Source organism: Spinacia oleracea, chromosome 4 (assembly GCF_020520425.1).
Source record: "Spinacia oleracea cultivar Varoflay chromosome 4, BTI_SOV_V1, whole genome shotgun sequence".
In the NCBI taxonomy this organism is placed as follows: Eukaryota; Viridiplantae; Streptophyta; class Magnoliopsida; order Caryophyllales; family Amaranthaceae; genus Spinacia; species Spinacia oleracea.
In genome coordinates, this window is record NC_079490.1 from 184,563,279 (window position 1) to 184,585,641 (window position 22,363).

The 22,363-nt window shown below is 35.2% G+C and overlaps 1 protein-coding gene and 3 non-coding genes across 6 annotated transcripts; 1 reads left to right on the forward strand and 3 right to left on the reverse strand.

The window, feature by feature from the left end:
- Positions 1-3,752: 3,752 nt before the first annotated feature.
- On the reverse strand, positions 3,753-3,846 carry LOC130460480 (small nucleolar RNA Z196/R39/R59 family). The gene has a single exon (XR_008920337.1). It is a non-coding gene; the product is annotated as a small nucleolar RNA Z196/R39/R59 family (small nucleolar RNA).
- A 181-nt stretch (positions 3,847-4,027) lies between these two features.
- Positions 4,028-4,116, reverse strand: LOC130460478 (small nucleolar RNA Z195/SNORD33/SNORD32 family). Its single transcript, XR_008920335.1, has one exon. It is a non-coding gene; the product is annotated as a small nucleolar RNA Z195/SNORD33/SNORD32 family (small nucleolar RNA).
- Positions 4,117-4,181: 65 nt separating this feature from the next.
- On the reverse strand, positions 4,182-4,269 carry LOC130460536 (small nucleolar RNA U31b). Its single transcript, XR_008920392.1, has one exon. It is a non-coding gene; the product is annotated as a small nucleolar RNA U31b (small nucleolar RNA).
- Positions 4,270-7,063: 2,794 nt separating this feature from the next.
- LOC110805351 (uncharacterized) lies at positions 7,064-22,282 on the forward strand. Of its 3 annotated transcripts, XR_008932595.1 has the most exons (6): positions 7,064-7,585; positions 9,909-9,974; positions 11,722-11,883; positions 17,584-17,636; positions 21,298-21,363; positions 21,546-22,282. XR_008932595.1 is itself a non-coding variant. In XM_056843223.1 (5 exons), exons 1-4 carry the CDS (start codon positions 7,333-7,335, stop codon positions 17,613-17,615), a joined length of 513 nt encoding a protein of 170 aa, XP_056699201.1. In that variant the 5' UTR covers positions 7,066-7,332; the 3' UTR covers positions 17,616-17,636; positions 21,546-22,282. The 3 variants fall into 3 exon arrangements, 2 of the variants coding, with proteins under 2 accessions (XP_056699201.1, XP_021866633.1); XM_056843223.1 differs by lacking the exon at positions 21,298-21,363 and having other exon boundaries at positions 7,066-7,585; XM_022010941.2 differs by lacking the exons at positions 9,909-9,974; positions 21,298-21,363 and having other exon boundaries at positions 7,078-7,585.
- Positions 22,283-22,363: the final 81 nt, after the last annotated feature.

Genomic DNA, 22,363 nt, shown 5'->3' on the forward strand with positions numbered 1-22,363 from the left:
TTTACAAATTTTCCAAAATATAATAAAGAAATAACTCCATTTATTAATAAATTTGAAAAAATAAAATACGCTTATCTATAGTAATGTATCACTCCTTTATTCAAACCTAGATTAGGTCTCATACACAAACGGATATTTAAAAATTATTATTTAACCATTTCTTTATAAAATGTATTAAATGCATAAAATATATTTAAAAATCTCGAACGAATTCTTTTTATTCATTTTGCATATTAATAATTTTCTCCCTACTATATATTATACGAGTATTTTACCAAAATATTTGATATGTTTAATATGCTAATATGACCAAAATATTGAGTAATAATAATTTTTTCTATTATTAAAATGATAATTTGACTAAAATATTAACAAAATTGTCTAATAATGTCATATTCCATAATATTATAATTTTTTCCATATATATGAACATTTATACAAAGGGAGAGGAAATAAAAAAGGAAAAGTAGATATGTTTTTAAAAAAAAAGGTTTTGTGGCACAAAAAGTTTATACCATGAAGTGACATGTTTCATTTGAGTAATAGACGTTAGAATTTGGTAAGGGGCTTACTATTTACCGCCCCATATTACTCAAAACCGCCCTATTTATTTACTTATGTACCCTTATATATTTAGCTTTTTCGTTTACCCACCTCTAATTTTCAATTCTCGCCATATTTCTGACCACCACCACCTCCGGATATTGTTACATGTCCGAGTCTACCGGTGGAACCTTGACGACATCATAAGAGGGGTTTTTTTTTTGCCCCGAAAAAAATTCACAAACTTATGCATTTTAAGTCTGTACCATGGTACAGGCTTATGAATTTTAAGCTTGTACCATGATACAGACTTATGAATTTTGAGCTTCAGCTTAAAATTCATAAGTCTATGCCGTGGTCGAAGCTCAAAATTCATAAGTCTCTAATTTTTTTATCCGAGTAAATTAATTCAAATGCTACAACAAATTAAACTCTTAATTAACATAGACTTATGCATATTAAGCTCACACCATGGTGTAGACTTATACATTTTAAGCTCATGTCATGGTACAAGTTCAAAATTCATAAGTCTATACCATGGCCGAAGCTCAAAATTCATAAGTCTGTACCATGGTACAAGCTTAAAATTCATAAGTTTGTACCATGGTACAAGCTTAAAATGCATAAGTTTGTGAATTTTTTCCGGACGAAAAAAAAAACAGTGAAGGTCTTTTCTCCGGACAAATGTGTGGCAATTGGTGGTGATTGGCTGGTGAAGCGCCAGTGGAGGTCTTTTCTCCGGTAATAGAAGAGGTGAAAGTTATGAAAAAGAGAAATAGAAAGTTGGGATAAGGGTATTAATGTAAAATAATGGGGCGATTTTGAGTATATTGAGGGCGGCTTTTAGCGCTCCACTTTGGTAAAGGTAACATAAAAAAAATTTAGAGATAGTAGTTAATAAAAATGAAGTGGGGAATCAGAACCCTTACTTGTAAGTAGGGGTGAAAGTTTGGTAGAAAAAACCCGAACACCGAACCGAACCGAACCGAATAAGAAATTCGGTTCAGTTTCTTTTTTTATTCGGTTTGGTTTGGACTGAGATTTTAAAAAAAATTGGTTTTGTGGTTTGGATTGGTTTGAGAAACCTAAAACCGAATAAAGCAATTAAAATCGAACAAACCGAACTTCAGAATTTTCTAACCCTACTGCCTACTGGCGTACTCAAATAATAGGCCCAGGAAATAAAGCCCAAATAAAAGAGAAACCCTTAGCGAGACATTTAAGCATTTTAGCCGGTTATTTCACCCCTACCCTCAATCCCTCATTGAGTGCATTCACAAAAACCCTAAAACTAACAGTGTTGAGGAGCGGCTCCTCTCGCTCTCCTCTGAATCTCTGATCCTCTCTGTCTTCTCAAGCCCTCTACTTGGGTGAAAGTAAGGTAAACCGGAGATATAAAGTAATTATATACATATGCAAAGAAAACCAATTGAGTTTGGTTGTGTATGTGAATATCACACCTCTCTAATAAGAATACTATAGATTTTCTTATATAAAAAACAGGTAAATATATTGTAATAATACGATTACACAAAATCTTATTTACAATGAGTGTACAATAAATATTGTACACCAGCTTAAAAGTTAACTCAAAATGCTTAAAAGTTAAGCATATATATGTAAAACTTATCTATTTTTCAGTGATAAATTTTTTCATTTTAGTAAAACTTATTACTTCAAAATAACTAATAATGTATAAAATTAATCATTTAACCCAAAGTTACAAAAAAAAAGTTAAAGTTATCTTGGTATACAATAAATTTATTATGCACCTTGTGCGCGCAAGACCTTTTGATACTATTATGGCAACTGCCATATCCGTTTATGTACAAGTGATTAAGCATCCCTATTTATAGTGAATGAAAATACACTCAATAGATGGCAACGTAATACAAATACGTTATTTTTAATTAACATAATAATAATAAGTATTCTTACCTTGTACATTGAATTGTAATTGAATAAACAAAAGTGATACAATTTTGAATTAGAGACAGCAACGTAAATACAAATAACATTGCTGTAAATAAGATAATAATAATAAGAAAACTGAAACAAATTAATGGTAATACATGGGAGGGAAGTTCCATGGAACAATGTACTTGATTATAATTTTTCATTATACTGTAAGTGTTTTCATTTTGTTCAAATTGTCAGCAGAAGAACAGATATTGGCATATTGCTGATCTTCAATCCGAATACCAGCAATAACATCACTACTATTCTTGCTTAGCCCCTGATTTCAATTGTTTAAACCTATTTCATGGTTAATTGGTTGGTGCTAGACCAGTCAAACAAGTCAGTCGGGTTGTTAAAAATATTTTCGGGTTAGGGTTTAATCAGGTCAGTCATTTTTGGGTTCGGGTTAACCCAACGGGTTGAGAAATTTTGAAACACATTTAGTCAAATTCAACTATATGACATATAATTCAAATTTATATTATATTGCACCCAAGAATAGTGATGTATAATTCAAATTTATACTTCCTCCGTCTTTTAATACTCGCAACGTTTGTTAGTTTTACGCATGACAATGCACAACTTTGATCAATTATATCTTAAATTCTCTTTATGCAAAAATTATAAAAAGTTAATATTTCGGTTTGATAGGGTTTTGACTTTTGACCCATTACTTTTCAAGTTGCTCAAGTTCGGATAAAATCAGATTACGGATTACAAAATCTTGTTCAAAACCCAATACTTCAGACAGATCGGGTCGATTTTCGGGTCTGGTAGATTTTTGACAGGTCCAGTTGGTGAATTGGTGCTCAATCCAATATCTGTTTTTAAATTTTTACATATTCAACTTTCAATTTGTCATCGTCCATTGTAATCATGTTCCAGCCAATAGTAATCTCTGCTAACATAGAACAAAAAACAGAATAAAACTACAAGCTGGGATCTTTTGGTTTTGATTTTGGGTGCTGCATTCATCCCTATGGCACTTAAATTTAGCCAAAGAGTCAAACTTCAGACCCTTGCATTTTACAGTCCAGACTTAGTTACACATTAATTAAAAGGGTAATGATTTGGAGAAAACATAAAATGTAAACAGAGAATAAAAGTAACAGAAAGCTCGTGGAAATCAAGCAATCTGTGTCGCAATATCTGTTCACACTTTGCGCCCAACAAAACGAAGCACCTAACTATGACCTAGTTTAGGCGCTAGATACCTTGGGCAAAAACCATTATTAAAAATTGAAATATTATGCAATCTCAGCCGAAAGATGGTGATTATTTATCAAATTAATCATTGATATTAACTCATGATAATTTCGGATAAAATTTTCATCATTGATTGCAATTCGATAATATATTAGCTAAAACTTTTTTGCAAATTAATTGATTTAGTGTAATCTCAGACTAACTGTTTCCACTCATTTTATTTAATCGGTGGAGAATTAGGTTTAAAAATATAAAAATTCATCATCGATTACACAAAAAAACATCAAAATTTGAAAAAAATGTATTAAAACGCAAAAGATTGAGATCAGATGGTAGTGCATGTTAAATAGAATTCATCAATTTGAATTCAGACAAATATATTGGGTAAATTAAATCATCATATCTCCTTGCAAATCTGGAATAAAAACAAAAATAAAAAAATCGAAATTGTTTGAATTGAATAAGAAAAGCAATAATCAGATAGAATAGTCAATCACCATATTAAAGCATCTCATTGAGATGCTTGTAAGACTGGGGCGACAATTAAAAATCATCATTTTCTGAAGCTTTTTCACTGAATTTGGAAATCAAACGAACTGCTAAAGATGATTGAGGTGTAGGTTGACGACGCAATGAATAGAGGAAGGGGAGGGAAATCAGAGAATTAGGGTTTGTGATTATTGAGGAAGTTGAAAAGGGTTTTTATAGTTGAACCGTAAACCTTGTTCGATACATTGGAGCCGCAGAGGTACTTTTGTAAAAATGGGAAGCCCAAATCAGTGGGGCGTCTAGTAACTGTTGGGCCAAATACTCGGTGTTTCAATTTGGATCGGTTTGGTTACTTTGAATTTTGATGAAGACAATTCATTATAATTAGTATTTTATGCACGTTATGCGTGCGTGGATTGTGGAACAATTTCATACTACAAAACACGTGACTTTTTTTAAAAATGGATGAGGGTGATAGAATCTTTGTTGCAACAGTGCTTTAACAATAACATATGATTAGAAAAATGTAGTAGAAATGTCGATTATAATGTGAAAAATATTATACATACCAGAGTAGCAAATGACATATGAACATCATTTTTATCTAGCTCTTTAGTTTCTACAAAAAAAAATTGTAACAGAAAAATAAAGAACTTGATTAGTTATTACAGAGTAATAAACAATTTGAAAATATTAAGCGATAATCGGATAGGTTGAAAACTTTAAAATAAAATGGTAGATTGAGATCCACCAGGTGTGTGATAAAAGTAAGATTGTAACTATAAAAGAAAGTGATATTATATTTGTATAGTTAGTATGTAACTATTCAACTACAACCAATAATAATGTTCTAACATTGTCATACATTAGAGATCACATAAAGGAAAATCGGAACATATATTATGTTTTGAGTGATTAATATGGGGAGGAGGTTAACTTTACATAGTACACAAATGCTACTTGTTTTTTTCTTTTAGAGAGGTGATTGACGCGGATTATGGGTTAATTGTTATTATTCCCAAATTTAGCTTAATCATAAATTATAATTTCAATAATCATAAAGATGATTGAATTTATTGAATTTATTTAATTTATTTCCAAATTGACAATTATGATATAGTTAATCATAAATCATAAATTATAAATTTAGCTTAATCATTATTATAATTGCAATAATCATAAAATAATTAGTTATTTAATTTATTTTCAAATTGGCAATTATGATACAATTTTGTTGTAATTAAGTATTCCCTCCGTTTCTTTTTGATCTTCCTGTTTGGAGTTTTGGGTGGAAATTAAGAAATTGGAATCTTTTAATGATTGAGTGTAAGAGTAATGATTGGGTGTAAGAGAAAATAATAAATAAATGAAGAAAGAAAGTAATAAAGAAATGAAGGAGAGAGAAGATATTTTTATGAAAGTAATAAAAAATCATAAAAGTGGGGTTGGGTGGGTGAATAGGGAAATGTGAATGAATTAAATAAGGGATAGTGGAGAAATTTATGGTAAAAAGTCATGTCCTAAAATAGAAACAGGAAGATCAAATAGAAACGACATTTATAGAAACAGGAAAATCAAAAAGAAATGGAGGGAGTATTTTACTATGCTTTTCTTTTTTTATTTCTGAATTTTTTTCCCCATTATGTTTCACCTTTGGTGGGCTATTTACTGATTTCACCTTTTTTTTTATTGTATTTTAAAATTAGTGTAATATAAGTTAATATGGGCATTTTAGAATAACATATGTAACAAAGTTTTATTTTGTTTTTTGTTTTGCATTTAAGGCCATTATGGTTTTTTCCCGATTTGAGTTAATAGGGAAATTATGATATTTGCCTGATTTTTTTTTTTTTTTTTGATTCATCAGTGAAGAGGAGCTTCAAAAAAGAAAAATACAAGCTAACGGAACATAAGGGAAAGATAAAAAAGAAAACAGAAAAAGAAAAACACTCTATTGAGGAACTAGGCGTGGCAGAGCCATGCCTCTATTGTCCTCGTCTAAAATAACACAAAGAGCATAAGGGATAGTATCTAAGTAGACAAGATTAACAGAATGTGCGGCTCCTTGATTGGCTAGCCAATTCGCCGCTCGATTTCCTTCCCGGTAAACATGAATTAGCTTCACTTCCCAATCCGTTGCACGGAGCATAGCTTGGCATCTCCTAAGATCATGGATACATTCGCCCCCTTCAGTCACATCCTTGCTTAGAGCTTGAATACATGCGAGGCTATCAACTTGAACTTCCAACTTTGTTATCAGTAATTCCCGCGCCAGTGTGAGACCACACTTCAGGGCTTTGACTTCAGCCTTAAACGCATTGCAGTGGCCATAATTGGAGTAGAAAGCTGAAACAAAAATGCCTTGGGTGTCACGAATTATACCACCCCTCCAGCTGGCCCCGGTCAACCTTTGGCGGCACCATCACCATAACTCCTAATCTATAACTCGGAATGATTGATCATAAACAACAAATACAGTCATTTTGTCGAACATGTGGTGGGCGTTGTTCAACTGAGTGGAATTTCAGGTAGCCGGAGCGATCGATTTTGAATTGACGTTTCATAAATTTTACCAAAACCCCCGATTTTGAATTGACGTTTCAGAAATTTTACTAAACCCCCCGATTTTGAAGATCAACAAGAATATCAATTTTGAATTGAAGTTTCAGAAATTTTGTTCATTTTTTTTCCCACAGAGAAACTGCTTCCCCAGAACATGGGTGATTGAATTATGAAAGTGAGGTATTTTTTATGCTTTTACTTTCATTGAAAAACTAATTTTAATTAAAAATTATAACTAAAAAGTCAGTATAATATACGATTTTGACGAGTCTAACAATAAAAGGCTCACATTCATTTTATTATTGCAAAATCTTCCTATTTACAATAATGCTCCTTGAACGACGAAATATACCAATTAATTAGATAGCCTGTTCGTTGTTCGGCAATTTGACTTTCCTCCCGTAGACTGAAATCATACAGAGAAATCAAACACCCACTTTAGAAGAGTCTGGCTTTCCGGTGATATCTCACCGGAGATTAACTAAATCCCGGCGTGATTCTGCCACACAAATTTTTCCTTTTTTTCTTCTTCCCCTCTGGTGTAGCGCCGTGATTCACCGGAGCCGAAAAAACATGTCGAATTCCGACACAATTTCAATTGGTATAGCAGCAAATGACGATTCCTATTCAGTTATTCCCACAATTTTTTCGCCTGAATGTGATAATAATAATGTGAATGATGACAACATCGCCGGAAGTTCTGAGGCTTTAGCTGAGGGTATTTCTACAATGCTCGCTGGTGTGATTAGGGATTTTGATTCCAAAGCTGAGGATGCTTCTCGAAGCCAATTTCAGCTCATTTCTGCTCTCGATCGTCTCACTTCTGGTAATTCTATCATTGTACCACTATATTCTCCTGCTTTTCGTTATTTATGCAACTGTATAATTCAGAATTCTGTTGTTATGTGGTTGATTATTATAGAAGGGCTCTATTAATTCCTGGAGTTTCATATATGAGTTAGGTAAATTCTGCTGGCAAATTCAATGGAAATTGAAATTCTAATTGATGATATTCTAATTCAATGGAGAATGTAAAAGATTTTCACTTATTGCACTAGGAAAATCGAGTTGTGGAATCTTTTTAACGTTTTATTATTATTTGTCTAGGGGCACATAACTGTTTAATCATATGTTGATTTGCCTTCTTGTATTTTAGTTTCACCAAGCTCAAAATATGAGTGATATTAGGAATCTTCCATAAACTCGGATATAATTGTATCTTTCGGCTGTGATTTGTGGTCATTTTCTCATGTGCAAGTACTTGTGTGCGAAACACTATCCTTGTTGAGTACTGCCGCAAGACCGAAACTCCAAGGAAGTGATGGGGGCTTGCACATGCGGGTATGTTAGTTATTGCGTTGGTACCCAAAATTGTCAAATTAAATCACATTGGTATCCAAAAATGTGAAGTCAGATCACATTGGAAATATAAATTGAGGAATGATAGTGCTTTGTTATTTTAAGTGAGTGATAATGATGATCCAGAGACGTTAGCTGTTAATTTATTGGAAATCTAATATGGAATGGAGGAAGCAATGCATCTTTTACTTCTCTTTAATTCAAAGACTGGCGTAACTACAGCAATAAGCACTCAATTGGAATTCCAATTATGTAGACTCTAAAAAGAGGATGGCACAGTAATGTGATGTGTGTCATGGAGATGGAGAACCTTTTGTTTTATGAGAAAGTTAAATATCATGAAATAGAAGTTGGAGGTCTGGAATAAGGTTAATATAAGGGAAAGATAATCTGCTCTCATACGGACCTCTTTGCTGAACGAGTTTGTGATGGGGCTTAAGAAATGGAGTTTGTTTGTGTAAAGGATGTGATCTTGGCAAAGTCAATATCAAGAAATGAAGGTTGAATGGATGGAGGGAGGTACTAGTTTGAGGAAGAAAAGTCTGTACTCTTTTGTATCCAAAGTAAAGTCTGTTCTCTTTTACAAGGTAATGAATGTTAGGAAGAATAAATATATTAAGGAATCTGAGGATGATTGCAATTGTCGACTGATATAGGGGTTATAAATTGACTACTTGAGAAAATTATACAGTTTTTACAACTTGTATTAATGTGGAGGTGTTAAATAGGGCGATTGTTAAGGGTTTGGATTGGTATCCAATTCCTTCTATTATAGGTGTATGGCCAGAGAGACTATTCAGCGAAGCACTGGTTTAAATGTGTTTAACTATTGCCTTCTTCAATTCTTGTTGGAAGTGATTAAAATTTAAGCGAAGCACTGGTTTTAATGTGTTTTACTATTGACTTCTTCACTTCTTCAGTTGTTGTTGGAAGTAAATTAAGTTTAAAAGCGATCTCCTAAGTCCTAACCCATATTGCAGTGTCATTGCCTCATTAGCACAAGTGAATCTATGACTTCCATTGTTATGACCCTTGCTCCCAGGAGGAATTGCTATATGAACATGATGGATTGCTAGCTAAGACGTTCAAGGTGGTTCTCTAAACATTCTATTGTCCTAGAGTGCTGTTATGGGGAAAGATATATGCGTGACTCTTGTGGTCAGTGAGGTTGTGGATTAATCTCTGTGGGGGAGGGGGGGGGGGGATAGTGAATGGTATTCAATAATAACAAAGAGTGAGTTCGATCTTTCTTTGATGTTCTTGGGATAAATGGGTTTGATGGACAGAAGAGATCTTGGATAGTGGGCTATAGTTTTTAAATACTTTTTCCCCTGTGTTTATGTTGGTAAATGGTGCCCTGAGGAGTGGTGCTCTTCATCACAAGGGTTAAGTAGGAAAATCCTATGTGTTCTTTTCTTATCATTATCATAGATTTTGATGTGCTTAGTAGGATACTACAGTTGGCTTTAAAGATCGGAATTCGGAATAATTGAGGAGCTAAGGTTGCCAGGGATAAGGTTTATCTTTCTCATCTCTTACCATGAATTCTCACCAGTTTTTAGAATCTTAATTTGTTTCAAAGGAGCCCTTTTCTAGAAGGAGTTTGATAAAATTTAATCTTCATCAATAATTAATGCATTTGTGGGTGTTCAAACATGCGATGGATGTAATCTGAGCTAAAAAGTTGGATGGTTGTAACTTGGAAGACTGTATTTTTCCTTAGATGCTACTTGGTAGGGTTATCTTAATACAATCTTGTAAGAGTTTGACGAGAAATACTTTATGGTTAGGGTTTTGCGATGCTTGGATAATTCATTTCATGAGGCGGGATGCGGTTTGTTTACCTAAGGTTGAAGGTGGGTACCGGCTTTCTGTGGCTGATATAAAAAGTGGTTTCACTGGTCAAATGTTTGTAACATTTCCTTTTCTGTTGTGTTACTAATCATAAGTATGCATGGAAGGGAAATGGATAGGTATCTCATTAGGCTATGTTTTGTACGTTGTGTGTGGCCTATGAATGAAATCCAGATGGGGCCTTTTTAGTGGGAAATGGTTATCGTATCAGGTCTTGAGAGGATGTATAGATAGGGAGCTGACATTTTTGCATTTGTTTTATCACCGTTTCTCAATTTTTTCTTTGCGTCAAGATTCTATTTTGTTCACTTTTAATCTTCGAAAATCTTAGGATCGTCATTACGGAGGCCACCCAGTGTATGGAGGAGCTTACCATGTTGGTTAAGGCTTAGAGGCTCAGAATAATCAAGAGTTTTTGCAGCTAATTGTTTACAGACTGTTTTTATGCAACTTTGTTTTTGTTGCTCGACTTCACCACCTCTATACCCCCCTTTTCGTGTGGGCAATTACTTAGGGAAAGTATAGGTTTCTTTTTCAGTTGATTTATTAAAAACTAGCTTTATGTAAAGTTCACATGATATGCTCTAGGAAGGAAGCAAGGTTGGTTCTAGAATCTTGTGTGCATGTCTTCCTTTGATTTTAGCTGGCTCAATATCTTTGGAGGAAGCTTTTTTATTTGCGTGTGAAGTTATGAGTTTGCCCCTTTGTATAGTGAAATTGTTGCATATGTGCAGTGTGTATGTGAGGTTTATGGGTTTGCTCTTTCCCGTGGTGGAATTGTCGCACAAGTGCGTGTCATTATGGCAAAATGGGATTCTACCGTTAACGTAGCACTTTATTCCACTACCTTAACAAAAAAAGGTTTATTTATTCATTTTAAATTTAGGCTTAAAATCTCACATTCTTAAGGTTTTGCTACCGCTTGACAGAATCCGAAAGTACTTGATCAAAGAACCACATGTCAGTGTAATCACTCCCCCTTCTCCGGCAAAGGACTGTCCTCCTCTCCTCTTCCTTCTATGTTGACCTCTCTCCTCCCAAACGTGCCCCTCCCTCTCCTCCGATGAATGACGAATCTTCTGTGCCCCCACTTCTCCATGATTCTGCTCCCTTCTCCATCGAGTCTTCACCCCTCATCCTCTCCTCCCTACTCCAGCATACCACAAACTTCTGACAGCCTGACAGTGCTAATGTAGAAGTTAGGGACTGGGTCAATTTGGTGTGTAGGGTGGTGGTTGAGGGTTTGGTAAACGCTGGTGAAGGATGGGAGGCAGAATGGCAACGGTGGCTAAAGCAGAGGCAGATGGTAATGGGTTGGTGGTGGTTTGGGAAATTGGTGGGGATGTGTTTGTGGGCCCGTTTTCCGGAGTGTTTGACAGATTACGTCAAGTGGTTACATTACCTTAAGTTTCTGCACTTTAAAGGTAGTTTTTTGAATATTTGTTTTTGTTAGATATTCATGTGAATAAAGTACTACATATAGGGTAGTCTTTTGATTTTTTTTCTAATAATAAAATTGTAGATGTCTTAAGGTTACATTAGACCAATTTTTGTGTTGGATATGTTAGTCCTTTTGCATTACAATTACGTGTAAGAATGCAAACAATCCATCAATACAAAAAATCCATCAAAAAAAGAAAGAAAGAATGCAAACAATCCATTCTTTTCCTTCTTTGTCGTATTTTCTTTGTTTTAAAAAAATAACGAATGCTCTGATGATTCTGAATTCTAATGCTCCTGACTTGGCAGAGCTCGATCAGCTATTGGAGGATGCACCGTTGCCATTCATCATGCAGCATGCCACTAAACTTTCTAATGTCAGAAAAAGAGTATCATCATTAAATTTACTCTTAAGATCTGTACAACATCGTCTTGATAATATCGACCGTATGATGTCTATTGGCTCACTTGGTATGTGACTTCTCCTTTTTGTTATTCAATTTTCGAAATTTTGTTTAATTGGCTGAGATGGAATTTTATTGGTGGCTAGTTTAATGAGTGGAACGAAAATTAAGACAACTTTTTACCTGTTTACTTTATTCTGGGGGGAGCTTTCCATGTAAGGAAGAACTTCATCTAACTTAGTTCAAGTGATTACATCTCTACCGTGAAGAAGTCCGGATTCCTTTTAAATTGTTTGCACAGTTTATGTAGCTGTATTCTCTTATGCTTAGACATCTTATTGACGAAGGCATTTACAATTAATATAGGCGGCTCTTCCGTAATATTGATTTAATGCCTTTACAAGCCATTTTAGACTTTACCATGCATATTGTCAGTATTACATTTTGTTTTGAAAGGAGAAAATCATTGCTGAGCCATTCATCAATTTGCTGAGACATTTTAGACTTTGTCATACAAATCATCCATCAATCTTTCTTATATTGTCAGTATTATATTTTGTTTTGAAAGGAGAATGATGCCTATCTAGACCTTCTAACTATGTAGCCTGGTAAGTCAAGCTCGTTTGAGTAATATGTTACTATGGGATATTATCGAGTCAGTGAAAATAATTGGTTGTTTAAGCTATAAAATAATAAATAAAATATATGATGAATAAAGACTCTAGCATCAAGTAACCCCACTAATATGAATCAAGGCAATTCTTGATCCTTTCCCCTAACTAACCAGATTATATTCAACAGGATAGATTCGCTCTATATCAATACTAATAATTTATTTCATTCAATTAATGACTTCCCTAATAATACAAACCTGCCTATTTTCATAGAGTCAAGCAAATCAAGGAAATTAAGCACATCATCCTATGAATCCTAGTAAGAACTACACATTATTAAATGTTACCTTTGGAGAAGGTTGTTTGTGCTTCATGAGGAAAGTTAGGTTTTCCTTTCAGAGATATTTGGATATTGGATTGACTGCAAATTTTCTTTAGGGGGTTTGGAACTCTTTATAAATCCGTCTTCTGCCATTGCGGTGCTTCTAGTTTTGCAGAGCCCGACTCCTTGAACTCGTGCTGGAAAACAATGAATCCATGACCTACCTTACTCCATTGTTGCCCGGTTTACCCAAGAATCATATCAAGAGCACACAACAACCCGTAAGAGTACATGATTCGCAAATGATCACAATACGCACAAATGCAATGCAAATACCCTAATCCTACATGAAAAAGCATCCTAAAATCTATGTAAATATGTTAGGATTAAGACTTATCAGAGAACATGTAAGATTGACTAGCCCAATGGTTAAGTGATGCCATGTGACTGTGTGGACTGATTTGACAACGTTTTCTAGTATAGATTCCACTAAAACTTCCAATTGTCACTCCCTCCGTATTTTGTTAGGAGTTACATATTGACAAAGATTAAGGAAGGTGAGTTGATTTTCTTATAATAATGCTGCAAGTGGTGGATGTGTTAATTCTTTATTGTAAATATTTGATAGTGGGTGAATAATTTATTTATTTAAAAAAAATATTGTGAGTATGTGTGAGGACCATGGGAGGGAGAAAGATAATAAACAACGGGGGAGTGAGGACCTTGGGTGTAATATTTTAATGTAGAATTTATCAAAAAGGGAAATGTAACTCCTAAAAATGACAAATTTTGTGTCAGACCGCCTGACAGGAAATACTGCTTTGTTGGCAGCCTTGTTGGCGCGCACGCTGACTTCATGATTTTTATGATAAAACACTACTCCTTTAATTCTTGAATGTTAGCCCCCTTTCTTAATTGAGTTGTTCTTTTTTATTAGTCTCTTTTGAAATCTTTCCTTATTTGTCCAACATATATCCCCTTTATACCCTTTTTAATATCCCAAAGGCCCACTTGTTTACTTTCAAGCAAACTTTTATCCCCATCAAATCCCTCAATATTTATCTCTCCTACACACATGAGTTAAATTTTATTGAAATTCATGTGACAATTGTACTTTTGTTGGATTGTCTTAGATTCCAAAAGGGACTAACATTCAAGAATAGAGGGAGTAATTTTTTAATTTTTTTTTGATAATTTTTTTTTTTGTACTAACTAAACTAGAGTAAAACATAACTAAAAGTAATAAAATCATAACTAATTGAATAACAAAATAGTTAAGGTATAAAGACAATAGTTAACCTTGTGAGTCAAATAGTTGTGAATTTTAAACAAACTTATTACTAACTAAAACTCAGAAAATTATAACTAAAACTCATAAAATCTTAACTAATTAGTTCCAATGCTTAACTAATTAGTTCCAGTGAAATAATTAGTTCCATTGTTTAACTAATTGGTTCCATAACTACTTCCATTGCTTAACTAATTGGTTCCAGTGCTTAACTAATTGGTTTATTGCTTAACTAATTGGTCTCAGTGCTTAACTAATTGGTTCCAATGCTTAACTAATTGGTCCCAGTGCTAACCAATTGGTTCCAGTGCTTAACTAATCCCGTAACTAAAACTCAAAAAGCCTTAACTAAAACCAAGAAGAGGAGCATTAGTTTGCCCATATCTTGAAACAAGAAAATTGTAACTAAAACCCAGAGAACCTAAACTAAAACCAAGAAAACCTTAACTAAGAGCAAAAAACCCGTAACTAAAACATCATTATTCTTAACTACGGAGTAAATGTTTTGAAATCACACCTAAAACTCAGAAATAAAAAGTGTAATTATACCGTTTTATTTCATAACTAAATGTAACAAAGGTATAACTAAACCGAAATTAGAATAATAACTAAACATGAATAATAGGATATAACTAAACATAAGCATAACTAAATCTGTCAAATCAAATTAGAGGCTTGTAAACATTAATCGGAGGAATCAAGCAAAGTAAGTTCAACATCTTCATATCCTAAGGGTTTTAGCAGCTCCAACAAGGGATTTCTTTCGACCTTGCTGAAAATGTTAACAGCCTCATTGTTGATTTCTCTTCAACCTCGGTGTAGAATTTCTGCCCTTTGCAAGTCCTGCACGGTTACCTTCGGTGGTAACAATGCGGCGTCGAGAGAACCTCCACCGCCATCTCCGTGCTGCATCCGCCGTTGCGAGATTGGACCGTCGAGATCAGGTCACATCAAAAATATAATTAATCAAATCTGCATAAACTGAACAAACAAAAACCTAATCAAATTCTTTGTATTTGACACAAAAACTTACTCGAAACTATCACTTGCTTGTGCTAACTCGTGCGACCAGCTTCGACCAATTGAAACCACCGCCTTCCCTAACAGCACCGAGCCGCACCTCCACCACCGCCTGTCAGAAAATCGAAAAAAATAAATTCAACAAAAGTAATAAAAAACCTAATCGTAACAAAAAAAAATTGGCGAGCAAATGAGAAATTGATTCATCATAAACTGAAAAATCAAAACCCTAACTGAAGGAGAAAGACGGAAGCCGAGTCAACAATTTCTCAGCTTAGCCCTAACCGCCTCGCCTCCCTTTCCCCGCCGCCATCTTGAACTAGCATTCCCTGTCACGATCCTCCAACCTCTCAGTCGTTCAATTACCGAAACACTAGAGATCTGAAATCAGGAGGTTAATCCGCTTCCGTTGCCTCCATCATTGATGACGGAATGACCGCCTTGCTGACCACTCCATCATCCGCCTCCATTGCTTCCACCATAGCCACCTTCAACTCTGTTTTAGCCTCCATCTCACCTCCGCCGCTGCGAGATAACCACAACCTCAGCTCCACTTGTTCATTGGTTATGGAGGAGAGAGATGAGAATTCGGCAGAAATAGAGGTCGGAGAAAACATGGCGCAGAGAGATCTTGAGGAGAGAGAGAGGGGCAGAGAGATCTTGAGGAGAGAGAAAAGGAATGAAAAAGTATGTATATATTTTCCCCCCAAAAAAAATGCTGATGTCAGAAATTATATGGCAGCTTGGATGACATGGAGGTGGTATTTCCTGTCAGAACGTCTTATATAAAAGTTTGTACCTAAAAAGTACGGAGGGATTACATCATAGGACTAGTCCAGAATACTATTTACACTTTCCTTTTTCATTTGTCCACATTAGTTTATTTTGGCAATTAAAAGGGAGAATTTATTACCAAAAGTAATCAGTTCAATGAAAAAGGCGTACAAAAAAGCCTCAAGAGCAAAAAGAACAAACAGCAACAAGATGTATTACACCTCAAGAGCTAACAATTAAGCATTAGTTGCACTTGCTGGTCACTAGATCTACATGCTAGTTTAAATATATCTCGTTGAAGATTGCATCAGAAGTTTTGCAACTCTAGGAGAAAATTTGCCCATTCCACTGCAGCCACAGGTTGTAAATACATTCAGCAAAGCACATCAGGTACAACTTGAACTTGGGTATGCTCCACAGTTGCCCCATGCAGACCACAGAACACACAAACATCAGAAGAGACAACCTGCCAACTATGCCAGGCCAAAGGTCTGTCCATTGTTGGCAGTCTGTCCATAGTAAGCCAAGTAATAAAATGTTTCCATGGAGTAACTCTGTTGTTGCAACTAACTTTGCTCCAAGGTACCTATTCATGGTTGCGAGAAAGCAGCTGATACATGGCTTTGATAGAAAAAACACCACCCTTAACAACTCTGCTCCAGCCACCAACTGCAACCACTAACTCCCAGCAGCTGAATGTTTCCTCAAGAACCATGAAATTGTACTAGGACATTGATAACTATCAACCCATCTAGACTAGACCACGACCTCTCTTTTTTGAAAGAAATATCCCACAAAAGCTTACATACACCAGCCTTGTTCCATAGTTCTATGTCTTTAACATTCCACCCACCAGCCACTTTAGGCAAGCACAAATCTTTCCAAGCCACTTAAGTTTTTTTAGTAGGGTCTGAGTTACCTGTCCACAGGAAAACCCTGCAGAACTGCTGAATTTCTTTAATTTCTTTCTTATGAATCACAGAAAGACTGAAGACTCAACAATACAGCTTTAACAAGTTGTAATCTTCCACAGTCTAGGTCTTGATTCTAGAAGTAACTTTATCAATGAGAGGTCTACAATTCTACATTGCCCATAAGACAACTTCTTGGTTGAAAGAAGCACATTAAGGTAAAAGGGAACTCACTAGCTGGCATTTGAAGAGTATCCAGGATCTTGCCTCTGATGAAATCAGAAACACCACCTATGTAGAAGACTAGACGTTTTTTTGGTCTTCTAAATTTGCCTTAACACCAGAAGCGCAAGAAAAAGGCATAAAGCTTGCATCTTCATGGATACGTAGATTTTTTATCTCCTCTAGAGAAGAGGAGTAAATCATCTGCAAACATGACATGAGTAATCAGTAATGCCAAGCCTTTCACACTTAGGATGAAAGTTGAAATTTGGATCCTTAGTCAGTCGACCGTACATTTATTTGTACACTTGTATTCCGGGAAAGGTCCCACTATTATTTAAATACATCTCTTTTCTGCTGGCGCACATAATTTTTTCACAAGTTTTTTTTACTTTCGCACCTAAGGCACTGGGAACTCCAAATCACCTTGGTGCGCCTTGAGCCTTTGTATACGTTCTCTAAAACCAGGAGGGTAGTTTGGTGAAAGCAAATAATGACACTGTATAATTTCGCATAAATTATTTTCTGCAAAAGAATGACATAGTGGATGAAGGGAGTATTTCTTTTTGTTTTTCGTTGTTTAATTACAGTTTCCTGTTTTCTCTTGTTATTGCAGATAATAAATCAAATGTAGGAGGCTCCAAGTAACTCCAATGTCCACATTAGAAGGTACGTCTCAGCTCGCATCGGTTTTCCTTGCTTACGGTTCTGTCGCAACTGGATAAGTGATATTGATTACAAGATAAGTATATACATTGTTTGTTAGGAATATACTTTTTATAATCTGTAAAAGTTGTCGAATTTGTTGCTATAATCTGTTTGCTCTTTTAGATTTGGGACTATGTTTTGCCTGTACATTTCTATGAGCACGGTCAACTTATGAGCCGACAATAATGTAACCTTGAAGACATGGTCTTTTTTCTGATCTAAATTCTAAAATCTTGCATTTTAGTCTTTTGTCAATTGTACATTACTGGTTTACTGACTGAAGATGTGCTTATATCAATCTAATTGAAATTAGGAATACATGCAGTAGCGGATAGGAGTATAAGATCAACTGGTCAAGATGGGGAGTTTTGTGCGTTTGTTTCATTTGTCTGATTCAGGTCCCATTAGATATTTAGGTGATACGGAGATTTGAAATCACCTTGTAATGATTCCAATGCTACAATGAAAAGGCCATTTGTTATTTCTCTGATGGTATCCAACTCTTTTGAGGGTGGAGGGGGTTGGGCCAAATTGCTGAATGGAAATAGCTGTTTGTGACGTAATAGATTTGAAACCATGGGATCTGGAGAATATATTTTTTTAAATGCAAGGTCCTCATGTGTCGGGCCTTAGAATATGAAAGGAACTAAAGAGGCAAGTGTGCCCTGTCAATAAAAAAAAGGAGGCAAATTGGATGATTGGGCTTGTTTATGAAGTAATAAGTTTGAATGGAAGCCAACATGTTAAGAACTAAATCATAGACTTGTTTCTTCTGGAAGAATTCTACGTGGAGAAGAAACAATTGATTAAGTTTTCTAGGTTAATCTTGATGATATGATGAGTGATTTTCATCATTTGGTTTTCCTGGGCATGTTGCTCTTTAATGTGTTTATTTTGAAGCAAGCTTCATGTTGCCATTTTGGGTCAATTGTTGCGGTTTGTCATGTTCGCCTGTTGGAGTACAACCCAAATGCTTGCGCAATATGGTTAAAAATATGTTGTAGTTTGGTTTTCATCTCAGCACAGATTTGAGGGCAAGTCTTTCATAAGGATGGCGGAATGTTAGGGGAGCTAGTGTAACATAATTCCTATAATTCTGGAAATTGATGTTAGCTTAAGTTGTAAAAACAGGGTTTGAATCCTTGTAATAGCTCATTCAAGAAAATCATTCATTATCATTACCCCATTGCCTCAAAGAGGCTCCCGCAACAACCGGAGTAAGGGGGGTCGGACGTAAGCAACCTTACCCCTGCAATTGCAAAGAGGTTGTTTCCAATTGACCCAAAAGCGATAACGGGACGTCGGGATGACCATCTTCTACTTCATGGAAAGGAAGCGAAAAGGTTTTAAGAGCCATTTTGATTTAGTTCATTCAAGAAAATAAACAAAAGAATTTCTTTCTCTCTGAATTTCGATTCATCTTCTTCTAAATTATGTGTTTTTCTTTCTGTTCTGTAAGTTCTGGCAGTTGGGCAAAGCTCCTGCATCAAATTACAATGGAAACGGGGGGGATATTTTGAGGAAGCTTGTTCAGACTGTTATCGGATAATTGACATCAAATGGACATCTAGATATTTCCTCCAATGTCTTCTATCTATTAAGCATGGGCATATCAGGCCCTACTTTCGTTGACAATACTTGTTGGAAATAAGGCTAAAACTAAAAATGCATATGAAATGTTACCAAAACATTGGTGTCACTAAAAACCTTAGAAAATAAAAAACACAAATGCGGGAGAAATATGAATACCTTAAACAGCTGCTAGCGCGCAAGTAAATCAAAGATGAAGAAATGCAATTTGATCCTGCTGGTTCTAAGAGCCCATGATTTCATATGATGCTGCTGGTTCTAAGAGCCCGTGATTTCATATGTATTGTTTTAATCTGAAAACCCTTGATCTGGAAGTTGATATATCAAAGATGAAGAAATGCAATGTTAGGGGTTATGGTTGAAGAAGGGACGTAAAGTAATCTGTTGCAAACACATCCTTCCTCTGTTTTTGATAATTGTAACACGCAGGGGTTGTACAATTTTCTGGGAGAGGTGAGAGATAGAGAGAAAAAATGCGGTCCCATTGCCAAAAGTGGTAATGTCGCAAGCTTGCTACTAAATGCAACTTCCAAAAAGGGGAAACATTGCAATTGAAAACAGAGACAATACTATATTTAGGACCATCAAAATACACATTATTCTGAAATATGTGCTGCACTAGCCAGGTTGCTCTGTACTCGAGATGAAAATATACAGTAATAGAACCAGGCCCCTTAAAACTAAGCTTGCCACATCATTGCCTAGCTGCTGCAAGTTAGGTTTTGTTTTTTACCCCTTTGTTACTGCAGCATTTGTCTTGGAACTGGGATTGAGTTAAATTAAAATTGTTGCTCGAAAACCTCCATTGACTAATCTTAAATTTGTTGTGTTCTTTTTAACTTTATTCTAGTGTGTGTTTTTTATGTATCAAGAAAATTCTATTATTTCTAATTTTAGGTAGCCAAATCTTGACCAATGATGCAATTTTTTTCCTAGTACATACTGCATAGTGAGGGAAATTCTGATATGCCAAAGACTTTAGTTTGTACAATTTGGTTCTGTGGCTGAGTCGATTGGCATCTGATATAATGTTGTTTTACAGTCTTTGTATATTACTAATTAGCTCCCTGATTTTCTTTACCCATATTGTTATTTGTTTCATTGGACCATTTCTCACATATTCATTCCCCTCTGTGTGCTTTGTGCTATATTGATTATGTACTATAAAGGGTTCAGATTGTGGTTTCCTGTTTTTTCTATCTGCTTGGTGCATTCTGTGACCATAATGGAAAATCATTTGGGTTAGAATCCAATCTATCTTTGACACAACCTGTCTCTTAGCCCCTATACTGCAGAAAAACTAAAGGACTGTTATTAGAAACAGTCCAATTTACATAACTAAAAAAACCCTATTATATGACATTCATAGTCATCATCTTGCCCTGCCGTACTGATGCCAACTGGGTATGTCCTGGGTGCAGACATGGATTGTGGGTCAGACACAGCTGTTCTTGCATATAATTGACCAAGTTTTTGTATGAAAAAAGAAATAAAATCAGAACTTTGTCTCCCTTTAGACAAAGTGGGATATGGAAAATGGCAATCTTTAATCTGATCTGGAAAAGTAATCAATTTTATCCAGGTCTTGATTTAACTTTGTAAACCCTATATTTTGAAATCGAGGCATCAACTCGAGCGGAAATAGGATGGAACAGTCAGGCAAACTTGCGTAAGTGAACTCTCATCAGTTGTTTTGTTGTTTCTTATTGATGGTTATCATCGGTCAACAGATAGAGATGTAGGGTGTATGACTGCTTGTGTAACAGTCAGCTCAGATTGAGCTCACTGAGACTTTGATCCAGTAACTTGGTCCTATTAAGAACGGATATATGGAGAATAGGGAATTGTAATATGGAGTATGTAATTGAATGAATGTACAAATGATAACAGTTGAGCTATTTATATAAAATCAACTCAAAGTACCGAAATGACAATAGTTAAACAAACCGTTAACTACTTTTCCTGCCAAAAGCTACATATAGATTTCTAACAGAATTCCTAAATTGGCACCTAATGTAACTAACTATTACAGGTTGGTTGCTACTGTTAGACTGTTAGTGCTTGCTTTGATTTGAACCATGTCATGAAAGCAAGAGAGGTTAGTTGGCTTCTGTGGAAGTTGTTAGCTGGTCAAAAATACAATTACGAGTATTATTTATTTATTACTCTGTTTTCGTTACGGGCATTGCTTTCGTTTGCTTTCTTAATGAAGATATTTGTAGTTTTCTTTTCACCGGTTTATTACTAACATTAACACGATGTTTGCAAATGATTTCACAGGTCCTATGCACATGTACATACATGTATTCCATCAGTCGGCCTACTTGAACGATCTGAACTATTGGAAGGACTGAGGGCATGTAAAATGTGGTCGCACATGATACAATCATCTAGATTCTGGATGTTGTATTAGCATTCAACCCTCAGGGATTTGATTATATACATTCAGCTCTTCATGCACACTACTAACTCTCGGTGGAGCTTGATTTGATTTATGTACACAGCTGGGTGCTTTTCTCTTCAGTTGAGAGTTTAAGCCGGAGAAATGAAGTATGCATTCCAAGGCCTGGGGTTTGATTTTTCCTGTTCAGTGTTTCTTCCTTGTGGGAACTTTTGGTTGTACTTTTGGGGGTTTGTTTCTTCCTTTTTACTATCCTTGTGAAAACTTTTGGCTTTCGATGTTTGTCAGAAGATTCTTGTATAATGATCACTATATTTAACACAATTCAAATCATTCCCCTGAAGAGAAGTCACTGGCATGAAGAACCTCTTTTTTGTTTTTAATTTTTTGTAAGGCACCGATGAATTCGAGTTGTTTTTTTATCCTGGAATGGTGAAACGTCTAAAAAGATGGCACATACTTCCTCTGTTTCTAAATGTTTTTTCCCATTTGTCTTTGGCACCCTTGCCAATGCACATTTTATATCGTTAATATTTTGAACTGCGTGTTATCAAAAATTGTAAAATTTTCATATTGTTCAAGTATTTATTGAGACGAATTCTGGATTTTTTTGATATGCTTCTCAAGCACTTTTTCTTGTCAGTTTTGGTGGAAATTTTTACTTCCGAGACAACAAAGTTGCCCGCTTGTATTTAGC